At 37.4% G+C, this 14181-nt stretch overlaps 1 protein-coding gene across 3 annotated transcripts in view; it reads right to left on the bottom strand.

The window, feature by feature from the left end:
* Positions 1-14181, bottom strand: part of LOC137002630 (low-density lipoprotein receptor-related protein 8-like) — a 124881-nt gene that overhangs the window by 31856 nt on the left and 78844 nt on the right. For all 3 annotated transcript variants that reach the window (XM_067362393.1, XM_067362394.1, XM_067362395.1), the window contains 4 exons: positions 13605-13997; positions 7329-7451; positions 6779-6901; positions 397-516 (listed from right to left, as the gene is read on the bottom strand). In XM_067362393.1, the coding sequence (XP_067218494.1) occupies positions 397-516; positions 6779-6901; positions 7329-7451; positions 13605-13997 (759 nt within the window). The remainder of the gene's footprint in view (positions 1-396; positions 517-6778; positions 6902-7328; positions 7452-13604; positions 13998-14181) is intronic.

The following is a 14181-nucleotide window of genomic DNA, read 5'->3' as shown; positions in this document are numbered from 1 at the left end:
CAGGTCTCGCACACACTGCAGCGTTGCAGTGACAAGTTTACTGATACTAACCCCGTGGTTAAATCATTTTGTACGTTTTCCAGCAAACACTTTCTCATATCAGCTTTGGTTGGATTAAAACTTCATGTACTGTTGAGCTTGGAAAATTCTGTACACGATAATCATCAGAATATCTCTTCTCTTGTCTCTGCAAACAGATTTTTAAACCTTCTTGTGGACTTTCATTTTAAGTGGCATCAACTAGGTGACTACAGCACACTGAAATATACATAAACTGACACTAGCGAGTCGTAATATTTGAAAATGGAAGTGCATCATGAATCTCAGTGCAAGTAGTCCATTGTATCAGCTTTACTTTTACTGTCAAAGTCATTTCATCACTGAGTCATGCCTGACCTCCACATGTCCTCTTGTCCAGGAGTTTATAGCCAGCAGGACACTGGCACTCATATCCAATGGGACGATCCACACAGATGTGTGAGCAGCCTCCATTGTTAAGCAAACATTCATTCAAACCTATGAAACAGAGAAGGGATGGTTTAAAATGTAAATCTTGAAAGGTACAGTGCCTTCCAAAAGTTTGTAATCACCCTAGGTAAAGTGACATTTTGGACAACACAAATATCAAATTTATTGCACAATAAAAAAACAAAAACAGATTTCCCTTGCATTAACCCTTAAATGCATACCTCGGGTCTTTAGTGACCCGGGACGTCATTCACTAGCCTCCTCCTTGTTAATTTTTTAAAGTTAGACATCAACCTTCTTGGTATTCCTCAATAAATTATAAAGAATATAACAAGAAAAAAAATTATAAAATTATAAAAGAATGCCTATTTTTGTATTCATTTTTTGTAAAAAATGTATAGGGTCGCAAACGACCCGAAGTGTGTATGAGTGTACGTATATTTTTTCTGCACAACAATAATTGAATCTTAGATGATGGAATAAGTGCAATTCACCTTTATTCCACAAGGTGGCAATGTCTGATACACAATGCTGAAGTGACGACTCATTTAGAGAGAAAACTAAATAATAAAAAAAACATGAAATGGCTCAGCGATTTACTGCAGAGCAAGTACTGAACGCAATAAAATATGACTGTAACTGTTACTGGATGGATCTGGTGAAGCTGTTATCGATCGAAATATTGATTTTGAAGATGTTGAAAATTATATAGTTTTGAGAAATAAAGACCCGAATATGTAAGAATGATTGGCGAAACAGTCATGCATTTAAGGGTTAAAACAAGAGCCTATGAAAAAGAAGCACGCCTATTTGTACTGAATGTGCAGTTGTAGTGTACTTTAATTATTAAAAGTATGTTTAAAAAAAAACTGTACTTGTAAATAATACAATATTAATGAAATAAAAGTGTACTTAAAGAGAGTATGAATGCTTCCTAACACACTTTTGAAAAGTGCTCTTTATACCGTCAAATTGTAAGTTGTCATTTAAAGTACACTCTGAATTATTCCCCCGGTTTCACAGACGGCTTAGGCTAGTCCTAGACTAAAATGCATGTTTGAGCTGTTTTAACTGAAAGCAACTTGTACTGACATATCTTAAAATATGTCAGTGTTTTGTCTCAAGATGCACACCAGTAATGTTTTTTCTTGTAAATGTTTATAAAAGCCACTTAAATATATTAATTGTAAGGTCTAATCTTGGCTTAGGCTAAGCCCTGTCTGTGAAACCGGGCCATTATGTTTTAATAATCAGTTGTCATGCTTTTTTACACTTATGATGTGTCGACTAACATGCCAAAGCACATTGACTGTAGAGTCATTCAATATTACATTTAAAGTTCATATATTTTAAATATACTAAATTCATCAACTTCATCATTATACATGTGTAATTACAAATGTATTTAAATACATGACATACAAGTTTCAATAAATTACATCAAAATATAATTTAGCTTCCCAATGTAACATGAACAGTATATTCTGTTATGTTAAGTTTAGTCTTTTTGCTCTGTTTGCCGGTGTCCCCGTTCATTAGTTAATTCCCTCGTTTAGTAATTAGTCCCAGTACACCTGATCTGTTTCTACTTTGATTACCCTGTGTATGTATAAGCCCTGAGTTTTCCTTTGTTTCTTGTCCTGTCTAGTTAATGTGTTGGTTGATTTAATCTGAAGTTCTCCTATGTGCTCCTGTTGGATTATTAGGCTATTAAATATTTTTTATTCATATTTCCTCGTGAGTTCATTTGTACTGCCATCCCGTGACACCCATGAATGCTTGTCAGTACATTCGACAGTATACTTTAACCATATTTCAAAGACAATAGAAATTAATAGAAATCACTTAAAAGAAGGTAGATTTAATATAAATTTATGTTTACATTTAAAATGTTTTTATTTAATTGCAATTAACGTGTCCGGAAACATAAATGCTGTCCTGAATAGTATTCGAAAAAAGAATTAGTGTGTCCCAAATCGTAGTACGTTGAAATGAGTATTCCAAAGATGCCCGGATGGTCTACTTTTTCCAGTTAGAATTCAAAGTGCAGATCCGTGCACACTTCTAACGGCTAATATTGCCCATAACACATTGCGCTGTGGACGAGGATTCGATTAGAATTACAAATACAAATAAAAAGTGTTAAAAACTACAAACATTACAGATGTGCGAGACCGACGGTTAAGCAGAGTAGTTAAGATAAAGAAGCTTGAATGATTAATAATCAGTATCTAACCTGACGAAAAGATATTTATTAAATGTTATCCACATTCATATGCAACAGCATTGTGAACTTTTATAACGATGCGTTTGGTCATTAACTTTTAAATGCAGCATTATGCAAAGATGAGGAGAGTTTTCTGACTGGCAGATCAACGTGCGACTACATTTCTCTCCGAAACGGTAGGAAATTAAATTTAATTGAATGTGGAGGATTTTAACTGTGACAAGATGATTGACAGGGCAGTTTAAACAGTTACAGGTTGGGTAACTAAGCGACAGAACGTCCGTTAAAGACGAAATTATGACAAGGTAGTATGTCCCAAAGCTTGCATACTCTTTTGCTACACACTCAAAAGTATGAACTTTTTCTTTACAAAAACAGTACATACTTTTAGTACGTAGTATAAGTAGGCGAATTGGGACGCAGCAAATATATCAGACTGTCCTCCAAAAAAATCGACCCTATAGGTTGTTTTTCAAGCACCTTATTACGACTTATATTTACGTTTTAAAGTCATGCGCCCTCTAGCTGATGAAAAAATAATGACAGTGTCGTGTTACATCTGTCATTATGAAATGTCGTTACCAATCAAAATGCGTGTTCAATTTAAATGCAATGTGTGGACTTTTTACACCATTACTTTTTTAAAAGTTTGCTAAAGTGTACTTTTTCACATGCAAGAGACGACTCACCATATGAAGATTTCATGTAATTTAGTGCAAAAATTCAAGCCATTTGAAAACAAATTTCCCTCATATGCAGTGAAATGTTAATGTATCATGTTATGATAACATTTTTGATGTTTTTTGTAACAGCCTGCTGTTAGTAATAATAACTAATGCTAAGTAGTTGTAGTAATATAACTGAAACACATTTCAATGTTGCAGAAAATATATATAGTTTTTTTATCACTTCAATTTACTCCACTTGTTTATTACCATTGGGGATTCATTAGGCTATTGAAAAACCTGGAATGCTGGTTCCAGAAACTTGATCTAAATGCACATATTATTAGTCATAAGTTTTTTTTCTTTCATCCAGCAATCTAGGTGTGAGTGAGAGTGAATAAATGTGAATACATCCAGCACAATTACCAGCTTCAGGCCTCATCTACATTCTCACGGGTCCGTTTTAAAAACACACAAGTGTGAGTGACATTACAGAGAGAGAATTGAGACGGGATTGAAACTTTAAACCATCTCATGACTCAGTCTGTTGAAGTTAGTGTTGCATTGTTTGCAGTTAAATCCCAAGAACATATTGTGTATGAGAGCTTGAACGAACATATTGAGTACTCTGTGGGCAAAAATTTAATGAGGCAAAATGGAGTCAGCTCTCACTCTCTCACATGGTAGCATTTGTGGACCAGGTGTTCTCTCTAGCTCTCTGCGTTCATTAGTAGGTGCTGGCATCCTGACAATATACATGGAAGTGAACAATTTAGGGCAAGGCCACGTTGCTTGGAGCCAGCCATATGTCAAATAAGCAGCAAAGGCTTCTGGATTAAAGGGGAAGACACAGAGGGCATTAAGACAGAGTTATGAGCGCTTTCTCTGGAGATGGCGATTATTGTGGCACGTGGGTGAATGTGGCATTTATGGGAGGAGGATAAGGGAGCAGGTTTGGTGAAAAGACACACACAGGTCTCTAGAAAAGCCACAACAGGCCTTCATTCCTCTTTGATTCTAATGGATTCTCTGAGACTATGGGAGGCTTTTCTTCTATTCATCAGAGGAAAATGGTGATCCGTCAGCTCTGCCCCAGATAGTGCTGGGATATATGAGAGTGAGAATGAATAATAATATAAAAAAGAATCCTGTTTTCTCTTCCCTCTTTGAACAGCTGTATAAATTACGATGCACTTTCAACAGCAGAATCCTGGGTAACCTATTTGATTCGGGCCTTTTTTAGCATGTTGCTGTGCAGTTACAAAAACATGCTGGGTGGTTGCTAGGTGGTTGCTTATTGGACCAAGTCAAAAGAACCACCCCCAAAGGTGTTAATGCAACATTTTGCAACATCTATCTTTTTCCATTCATCAAGAATGACCTTTTTAGAGACTTGATGCTGGATGGAGAGTGATGCTCAACTTGTCTCTTCAGAATTCCTCATAGGTGTTCGATTGGGTTCAGATCAAGAGCCGATGAATCACTTTCACCGTGTTCTTCTTCAGAAATCCAACAGTGGCCTTAGATGTGTGTTTAGGATTATTGTCATGTTGGAAAAGTGCACGACGACCAAGGGCACGGAGTGATGGTAGCATCTTCTCTTTCAGTATAGAGCAGTACATCTGTGAATTCATGATGCCATCCATGAAATGCAGCTCCCGACTATTTCTAAGGGAAATAGTCATCCCAGTTTGGCTTTCTATACTTCTTTAGATAACTGCAGTGAACTTGCATGCCGATTTTCTTCAACCCATCTCATCAGAAGACGCTCCTGTCGAGGTGTTGACTTCTGTGGACGACCTGGACGTCTCTGTGAGATGGTTGCATTTCCAACTTTTTTCAAGTTTTGTACCACTTCTGCTACAGTATTCTGACTGATAAGTAAAGCTTTGCTGATCTTCTTGTAGCATTCACCTTTCTGGTGTAAAGAAATTATTTTCTTTCTCAGGTCTTGTGACATTTCTCTTCCATGTGGTGCCGTTGCTGACAGCATGAAATGGGAAGGGGTTTTAACACCCTTTTCTAGTCAACGGTCTGCTGGACACCTGTGTAATGAATAATTAGACTCACCTGTTGTTGAATTCTTGTTAAATTAGACATTTGTAGTCTACAATTTTGCTTTGCTCCAGAGACTTCCAGTGGGGTGTACTCATTTTTGCATCAACCTAATTTGAGTAAAACTGAAAATTTTGTTCTCCAAGTTATATTATTAACCTTACTTTCATGTTAGAAGTTAAACAGATGTTATATAAAACTAAGTCTTGTCAACATTTTGGAAATTGTTCATTGAGATATTGTTTAAAATTGTACTTTTCAAAGGGGGTGTACTTATTTACGCTGAGCACTGTAAGATATACAAAATATCTCGTAATATTTCAACTGGTGGTTAAGACAGAAGATCAGTTAGAAAGAAAATAAAGACGTTTGACTCCATAAATTCAAAATGAGATATTTGTGTTTTTTAGTCAATATCTGTTAAACTGTAAATTGTTGAGAAAACTTAAAAATTCAATGCAACCTGATGCATTCAGATTTTTAGGTTCTGTCAACTATTGTCTTAAAAATTATGCTAAGTAACACTACTTTGTTTTTTGTTTTTTTAATGTTCACTAAATGCCTCATTCAAAAAATGTATTTTGCTTTGAATGATGGACAGGGGTCGTCATATGCACTCTGATTGGTCTGTGGCTATGCAGCCCCATACACAGAAGACTGTGATGTATTGTGTGTTGAGACATTCCTCTCAATAACCATCATTAAAATCTTGTGTGACTTTTTAATGTGCCACAGTAGACCTTCTGTTGGCTCAGACCAGACAGGACAGTCTTCGTTGCCCTCATGCATCGAGGGGCCTTGAGCGGCCAATACTCTGTCGCCACTCTGACCAATGTTGGTGAATTCTCAACACTACTGACCAGGACCAACCCACAGGCCTTGACCCATACTCTGACCCAGTCGCCTTGCCATCTTTATTCCTGCCCATTTCTCCTGCATCTAACATGTTGATTATGAGAACTGATTGTTTGCTTACCATCTAATATACCCAGACTGTAATATGTGACCTTGTTAGGAAGAGATGATCAACAATATTGGCTTCACTTGTGACTGGTTATTATGTTTTGGTTCATCAGTGTATTTAGTTTCATAGATCAATTAATATGTGAAGTGAACTATGCTACCATTGTTTCAGAAGGTGCAATCAGCTTACAAAACAAATATATCTGGGATATCATTTTAGAACTTTGGACATAGCCCTCAACACTTGACACACAAACCTCAAGAACAATTGTATTTTTCAGTTTCAGAAGTGTCTCAGATGTACAATCAAAGACTAAACTTTCCACAGACTTCCAAATCTAAACAATCCACATTCATTTTACCATTCTCGAGTCCCTATGTCAACAAATAGGTTTCTTACTGCACTCCTTCTTGGGTTCATCTGACCGATCCTTGCAGTCCTTCACGTTGTCACACACTTTGCTGCCGTCAATGCATTCCCCATTCCTGCAGAGGAACTTTAGAGGTCCTTCACACTTTGTGGCTAAAGAAAGATGGGGGAAAAGACAGAAGGTGCTTACAGAACAGATGGCAGCTGATTTGTTAAGTTGATTTCAATTTAGCTTTGTTTCCTCTCACACAAGCACAAAAACACAGAGGTCCACAGTGCACAGACGCTTTAAAAGACATGGATCATTTAGGTGAAGTCTCTGCACGTTTTCCGAATAAAAGCCATTTTCAAAAGGATTGGCCAATTTATTTCCACACATGAAAGCTTATTACCGCTTAGATACAGCCCTCTTTGAGTAGGACACGCTTCTGCTATGGGCAGACAGGTCTGCACTCATTAAACTTTGAAGGGTGTCGTATTAAAGGGCGGAACCAATTTGATCTCTGGGATACATTTCACCCTGCTGAATAAGCAGCACAAAAGATCTGTGGAAAGGACACACACACACACCAAGACATACCATTTACACAGCCTGCCTCGTCGCTTTTGTCGAGGCAGTCATGTATTTTGTTGCACTGTTTGATGCCGTGGATGCAGGATCCGTCTCCGCACTGGAACTCATCAGGTCGGCATGTGAGCAGAGCTGCAGATGAGCCAAACACAGCACAAACATCAGCCAAAAGCTGACACATAGACTCCAAACAGACCTTCATGGGGTTTTATCTTTAGGGAACATGCTTTGGAGCTTCATAATTGGTAACACCCTTATGAATACAAATGTTGTCTGTGACTCAGTAAAAAATTGTTTGAATATACATTTTATATACACATCCAACCCACTGGACTGGATTGTCACACTCCTCCCTCTGAAAATCTCCAAAACCACCCTTTAAAGTCTCTTCGCAAAATGCAGCCAAATAAATTTAATATAAATAATACTGATAGTTCACTAATAGACACACTTCACACTTCCACTGTATCTATTAATTCGTCATTAATCCGTCATAATAATATTGTGTGTGTGTGTGGTTCAGGTATTCCCTACATTTTGGGGACAAAACTTCGCCTCAAGGATAGTAATGCCAGAATTTTGTGAACATTTTTTTTTTTTTGGTCCCCATGAGTAAAACAGCTAATAAATCATACTAAAAATACAGAAAGTTTTCTGTGAGGATTGTGTTTAGGAGTTGGTTTAGGGTTAAGGGGTAGAATATACATTTTAGAGCATTAAAATCATTTTGACTGTGGAAAGTTCCTATAAAAAAATGGAAACACAAACACAAAGGGCACAAGACTCCACAGAAAATTTTCAATGGGCAGCATGAAGCCAACTAAAATAATAAGCATTCTGTCATGTTTGCAGTCAGATTTGAGACAGTTTGCATGGCGGACATGACACTTTAAAAGCACTTTCAAAGTCCAAGAAAATCTTAAAAAAAACCTAATCGTGATCTAATACTAAAGTGCTCCTCTTTAGTGAGTGTTTCTGGAGAGCTGCTTAAATTACAGAGGCTTAATTATGCAAACACATCTGCGTACACAAACAATATTGCCTATTATGAAGTTCAAAGTAAACCCCCCTGAAACTCTGCATAAGAACAAGGGATTAATGCGATTATAGAGCAGTCTGTGGTGGATATAGCCTCCTTCTGTTTCAAGGGCTTTAAGATGCTCAAGGACACATGCCCAAGGGTTGCCTAGCAACATGTGCCACTCTGCTTGCCCATTTTCCCTCCGGCCTAGGCAAAGTAACATCATGATTGACCTGGATGTTACCTGACAGTGGAAATGAAGAAAGAGGGAGAAGGTTGAAAACAAGTACTCTGTAAGCTTATCCGGCCCACGGAAGTCAACTTCAGAGAATGAGAATGCATAGTAATTAAAATCAGGCCCTCTCCTGGGCACCTTGTCTCTCTCCCATGACTCTCAGGATCTTGAGGTCGGTTTATATTACTGGGATCTTGTTGTTTACCAAAAACTCTCTTCTGCTATGTTAGATAACAAACACCTTGTGGAATCTCCATTCTGTCAAAGGTGCCTGGGGAATGAGCATGACAGCGGAGATGTGACATATGAATTTTCCCAGCTTTGAGGGATGATGTGGCCTGGAGATTTTAAAATGATGTGACAGAATTTTGTCAAATCTGATTTCATGACATGAAAGTCATTGCTGTTATGTATGAAATTAAACTGTAAACAAAACATCTTGTGCGATACCATACCTAGGGATAGGCAGTAAGGTAGTATGCAGTGCAATGTTAGGAATGCGTTAATTTAGAATTCTGATGTGTGGTCAGTTTTACATATATCAGCTAATTTAACATGGCTCCAGATATGTGACTTGTCCAACCAAATTCTTAATGTATCACTTGTTTTGAGTCTCGAACGTCAATGTGATGCAGCTGTTTCTGTACTGATGTATGGAAGAGGATTAGGGCCAAGCAATAATAAAAAAATAAAACCATCTCAAGATTAAGTTGTTAAATTTCGAGAAAAAAGTCATTAAATTACGAGAACAAATTAGTTAAATTATGAGAAAAATGTCATTACATTTCGAGAAAAAAGTCGAGATAAAATGTTGAGAATAAAGTCATTAAATTATGAGAAAAAAATTGTTAAATTACGAGAACAAATTTGTTAAATTAAAATAAAATGTTGAGAATAAAGTCATTAAATTATGAGAAAAAAAAAAATCGCTAAATTACGAGAACAAATTCGTTAAATTACAAATTTGTTCTCATAATTTAACGACTTTTTTCTCATAATTTAATGACTTTATTCTCATAATTTAATGACTTTATTCTCAACATTTTATCTCGACTTTTTTCTCGAAATTTAACGACATTTTTCTCATAATTTAACGAATTTGTTCTGGTAATTTAATGACTTTTTTCTCGTAATTTAATTACTTTATTCTCAACATTTTATCTCAACTTTTTTATCAAAATTTTACAAGTTTTTTCTCGAAATTTAACAACTTTAATCTCGAGATGGTTTTATTTTTTTATTATTGCTTGGCCCTAATCCTCTTCCGTACTGATGCCATACTTCACTTGCTATAAATAATCATAACCTTCAACTAAAATTCAAATAAAATTCATTGGATTATCAAAATATGTGGATTACTACATCGTTATGCAACATACATATAAAATAGTTTTGGCAAAAAATAATCACTGTTATATATACTGTATCCGTGTTATACTTTGATATTAGATTTTGTTTTTTGATTTCTATGAAGGTTAATTTAAACTAAAGGAACAGGTTTATGTCAAAGATCTATTCTAGAACAAGTTAAAGTCAACTTTAATGATAACCAAGGAAATATTTAAAGGTAGGGTAGGCAATTTCAAAGAGGTTAGCAATAGCAAGTAAGCTTTGAAAGCACTCTCCAAAGCCACACCTCCTTCAAAACACATGAACGCGCACAGCCAGAGCAGAGTCTGCAAAGCGCCATGAGACTCTGTGTTAAATTACTGTTAAATTGTCTTAAAGCACATAACAATAATATTAAAAATAAATGTAAAGAACTTACACAGCTCTTACTTGTACCACCTGATTGCTGCAGATTCATTTTGCTGTTGATAGTGTTGCCACAGAAATGCAAATCCGAGGATGTGAACAGCTCTGGGTAAAACGTCACAGGTTACCATCTCATAATTACGATTTATGACATGGTGTGAACTCAGCATAAGCTGGCTGTTTTGGTTCAGGAGGAACTTGTTTGTGGCGCCTGGTGACTGTGTGTCTACAACTCTGCTAGTGAACATACTTAAAGGGTAATTTCAAGGGTTATTCAAAAACACAAATTAAGATATTTTTATTGAAATATAAGAGATTTCTGTCCCTCCACTGAAAGTACATTCCACCAAAACACTTCAAAAAGCTCATAAGGTGATGGTAAAAGAAATCCATATGAATCAAGTGGTTCAATCCAAGTGTTCTGAAGAGACGCAATCATTTTGTATGACGAACAGATTTATGGTAAATGGAAGCTCAATCATGCTTGCCTGATGTGTAAGATTGAGAAGCTTAGGTTTGTAAACTACCCCTTTAATGTAATTAAATAATTTAATTTTCTTTACACAAACTGTGTAATAATCACAGGCAATGAATGATACATGCCTCCACTGTACTGTAGCTGAACACAAAGTCAAATCCTTTTTTACGCATTATGATGTGGCACAAAATTAAATGCTGTGTGGGTTGTGCTGGGTAGTTGCTACATCCATGAGCATCACCCTTGAGCAGCCCCACTTAACCCTAGGATTTTGCAGGGGGCTTTCTATCTAGTAAGTCCACTGTAAGATCAGAAACATACTGTACTCTACACGAATGCAAAAACACTTAGCTATACACTATACTGAAAACATGCATGAAAATGTGTGCTGCCATCACTGTCGAACTGGATTAAAGTGTGTCTCCACACCACATGCTTTGACTCGCTTGGCAATAAGGGCTGCAACAATAAGAATTGTCCGTGTGGGTGGAATTGATAATAAATGGCAGACAGTCAGAAAAAAATATCTGCCGTGAACTGTCACTTTCCATTTTTGGAAAAACCTTACAATATCTGAGGGAATTTAATTCCCATCAGAGCATGTCAGTGTGACATGCCCTTCAGAAAGATTGCTGGGGTCTTGTGCCCCTCACAAGGAGAACTCCTGCTGAGAGTCCATAAATGTGGTGGTGATGCCGGGCACCTTTATGCACACACTTGATGTATTAGTTTTTTGTACATCAATCCAGCATCCAACAAGTTCAGTAGGTGAAAAATGAGTGTGAGAGAAAGATGCACAACTACTTCAAAAAGTACCGTCTGAATGAGCCAATTCCCTAAAGTAAACTGTCTGAGCCAATCGATTCGCTGAAATAAAACCCAACTAAAAAACTGCACTGTAGAATTTTGTTGCTCCGTATTGCTGCTTTTTGGTACCTTGTGACACTATTAACCTGAACTACTGTTACACTACCGAACAACAAAGTTAAGTTAGTTGCATCACCGCTATTAGTTGGACAGCAAACATTCATCTTCAGCTCAATACATCTACTGAACAATGAATCCTTCTAGATTGTTTAACTTTGACAGTTTAGTTAAAGGGTTAGCTCACCCAAAAATGAAAATTCTGTCATTAATTATTCACCCTCACATCGTTCCACACCCGTGAGACCTTCGTTCATCTTCGGAACACAAATTAAGATATTTTTGATGAAATCCGAGAGCTGTCTGACTCCATAGACAGCAATTTAACCACCACTTTCAAGGTCCAGAAAGGTACTAAAGACATCGTTAAAATAAAAAGTCCACATGAGTGCAGTGGTTCAACCTTAATGTTATGAAAACATGAGAAAAAAACAGAACTTTCTGATGTATAACCTGGAAGTGCTGAACGTAAACACCATAGGAGAATGACACAGAAGAGAAGAAATTGTTGAATAAAGACCTCATTTATGTTTTGTTTTTTCGCACAAAATGTATCTTGTCGCTTTATAAAATTAAGGTTGAATCACTGCAGCCATGTCGACTGTTTAACAGTCTTTAGTACCTTTCTGGACCTTGAAATTGGTGGTTCATTTGCTATTTGTCTATTGGAGGAGTCATAGAGTGCTCGGATTTCACCAAAAATATCTTAATTTGTGTTATGAAGATGAAAATAGGTCTTACAGGTGTGGAACGACATGAAGGTGAGTAATTAATGACAGAATTTTCATCTTTGAGTGAACTAACCCTTTAAAGGTGCCCTCGAATGAAAAATTGAATTTATCTTGGCATAGTCAAATAACAAGAGTTCAGTACATGGAAATGACATACAGTGAGTCTCAAACTCCATTGTTTCCTCCTTCTTATATAAATCTCATTTGTTTAAAAGACCTCCGAAGAACAGGCAAATCTCAACATAACACCGACTGTTACGTAACAGTTGGGGTGTACCCCCCAATATTTGCATATGCCAGCCCATGTTCCCAACATTATGAAAGGCATTAGACAAGGGCAGCCAGTAACGTCTGTGCAGAGCTGAATCTACAGACTAGGTAAGCAAGCAAGAACGATAGTGAAAAATGGCAGATGGGGCAATAATAACTGACATGATTCATGATATCATGATATTTTTAGTGATATTTGTAAATTGTCTTTCTAAATGTTTCGTTAGCATGTTGCTAATGTACTATTAAATGTGGTTAAAGTTACCATCGTTTCTTACTATATTCACAGAGACAAGAGCGTCGCTATTTTCATTTTTAAACACTTGCAGTCTGTATAATTCATAAACACAACTTCATTCTTTATAAATCTCTCCAACAGTGTAGCATTAGCTGTTAGCCACGGACCACAGCCTCAAATTCATTCAGAATCAAATGTAAACAATATAACAGTATACAATACTCACATAATCCGACGCATGCATGATGAACACTTTGTAAAAATCCATTTGAGGGTTATATTAGCTGTGTAAACTTTGTTTATGCACTGTTCAAGGCAAACGCGAGCTCCGTGGGCGTGGAGCAGGAGAATTAAAGGGCCAGTAGCCCTGAATCGGCTCATTTCTAATGATGCCCCAAAATAGGCAGTTGAATAAAAAACAATCTATGGGGTATTTTGAGCTGAAACTTCACAGACACATTCAGGGGACACCTTAGACTTATATTACATCTTTTTTTTAAACGTTCTAGGGCACCTTTAAGTACTTTTGATAGTTTTCTATATAAAGTAGCAATTGTCAAATTAAGGGAGACACTATGTTGTACAGTGAGATCTAAAGGCTTTCTACAAGAAGTAATGATGGTGCACACTTACGGCAGTCCGCCTCATCTGACTTGTCCTTGCAGTCAGGGTCCCTGTCGCACCTCCAGGTCAGTCTAACACACTCCCCACTGCCGCAACGAAATTCTCCAGCACCGCACTGCAGTCTCCGGGTGAGAGGTGGAGCTGGTCGACCAGACCCGCCCCCGCATCGCACCGTCCACTCATCAGACCCGTCAGAGCAGTCAGGGTCTCCGTCGCAGGTCCAGGGCTGTGGCACACACTCTGAGCTGTTACAGCGAAACTCGTGCGGCCCACAGGTGGGCGGAGAGCACTTCTCCTCATCGCTGCCATCTCCACAGTCATCATCGCCATCACACACATAGACCGGTGCTAAACATTTACGGTTACGACACTGGAACTCCCCCGCTGAGCAGGACTTTGCATCTGGGGAAAAGAAAAGACAGACGTGATCAAGAATTAAAAGGAAGAGACTGTCTGACTGAAATTTGTGCCCATCAACCACATATCCTCCATAGTGGTAGTTCATTCAAAGTGTGCAAAACAAACAAACAAAAAACAGTATTTCATTCAGATGCTAGCACAAAGGTCATTTTTACACTCAACATCC

The sequence above is a fragment of the Chanodichthys erythropterus genome, chromosome 16 (genome assembly GCF_024489055.1).
Source record: "Chanodichthys erythropterus isolate Z2021 chromosome 16, ASM2448905v1, whole genome shotgun sequence".
NCBI classification, from domain to species: Eukaryota; Metazoa; Chordata; class Actinopteri; order Cypriniformes; family Xenocyprididae; genus Chanodichthys; species Chanodichthys erythropterus.
This window is presented reverse-complemented; position numbering and strand designations above follow the sequence as displayed.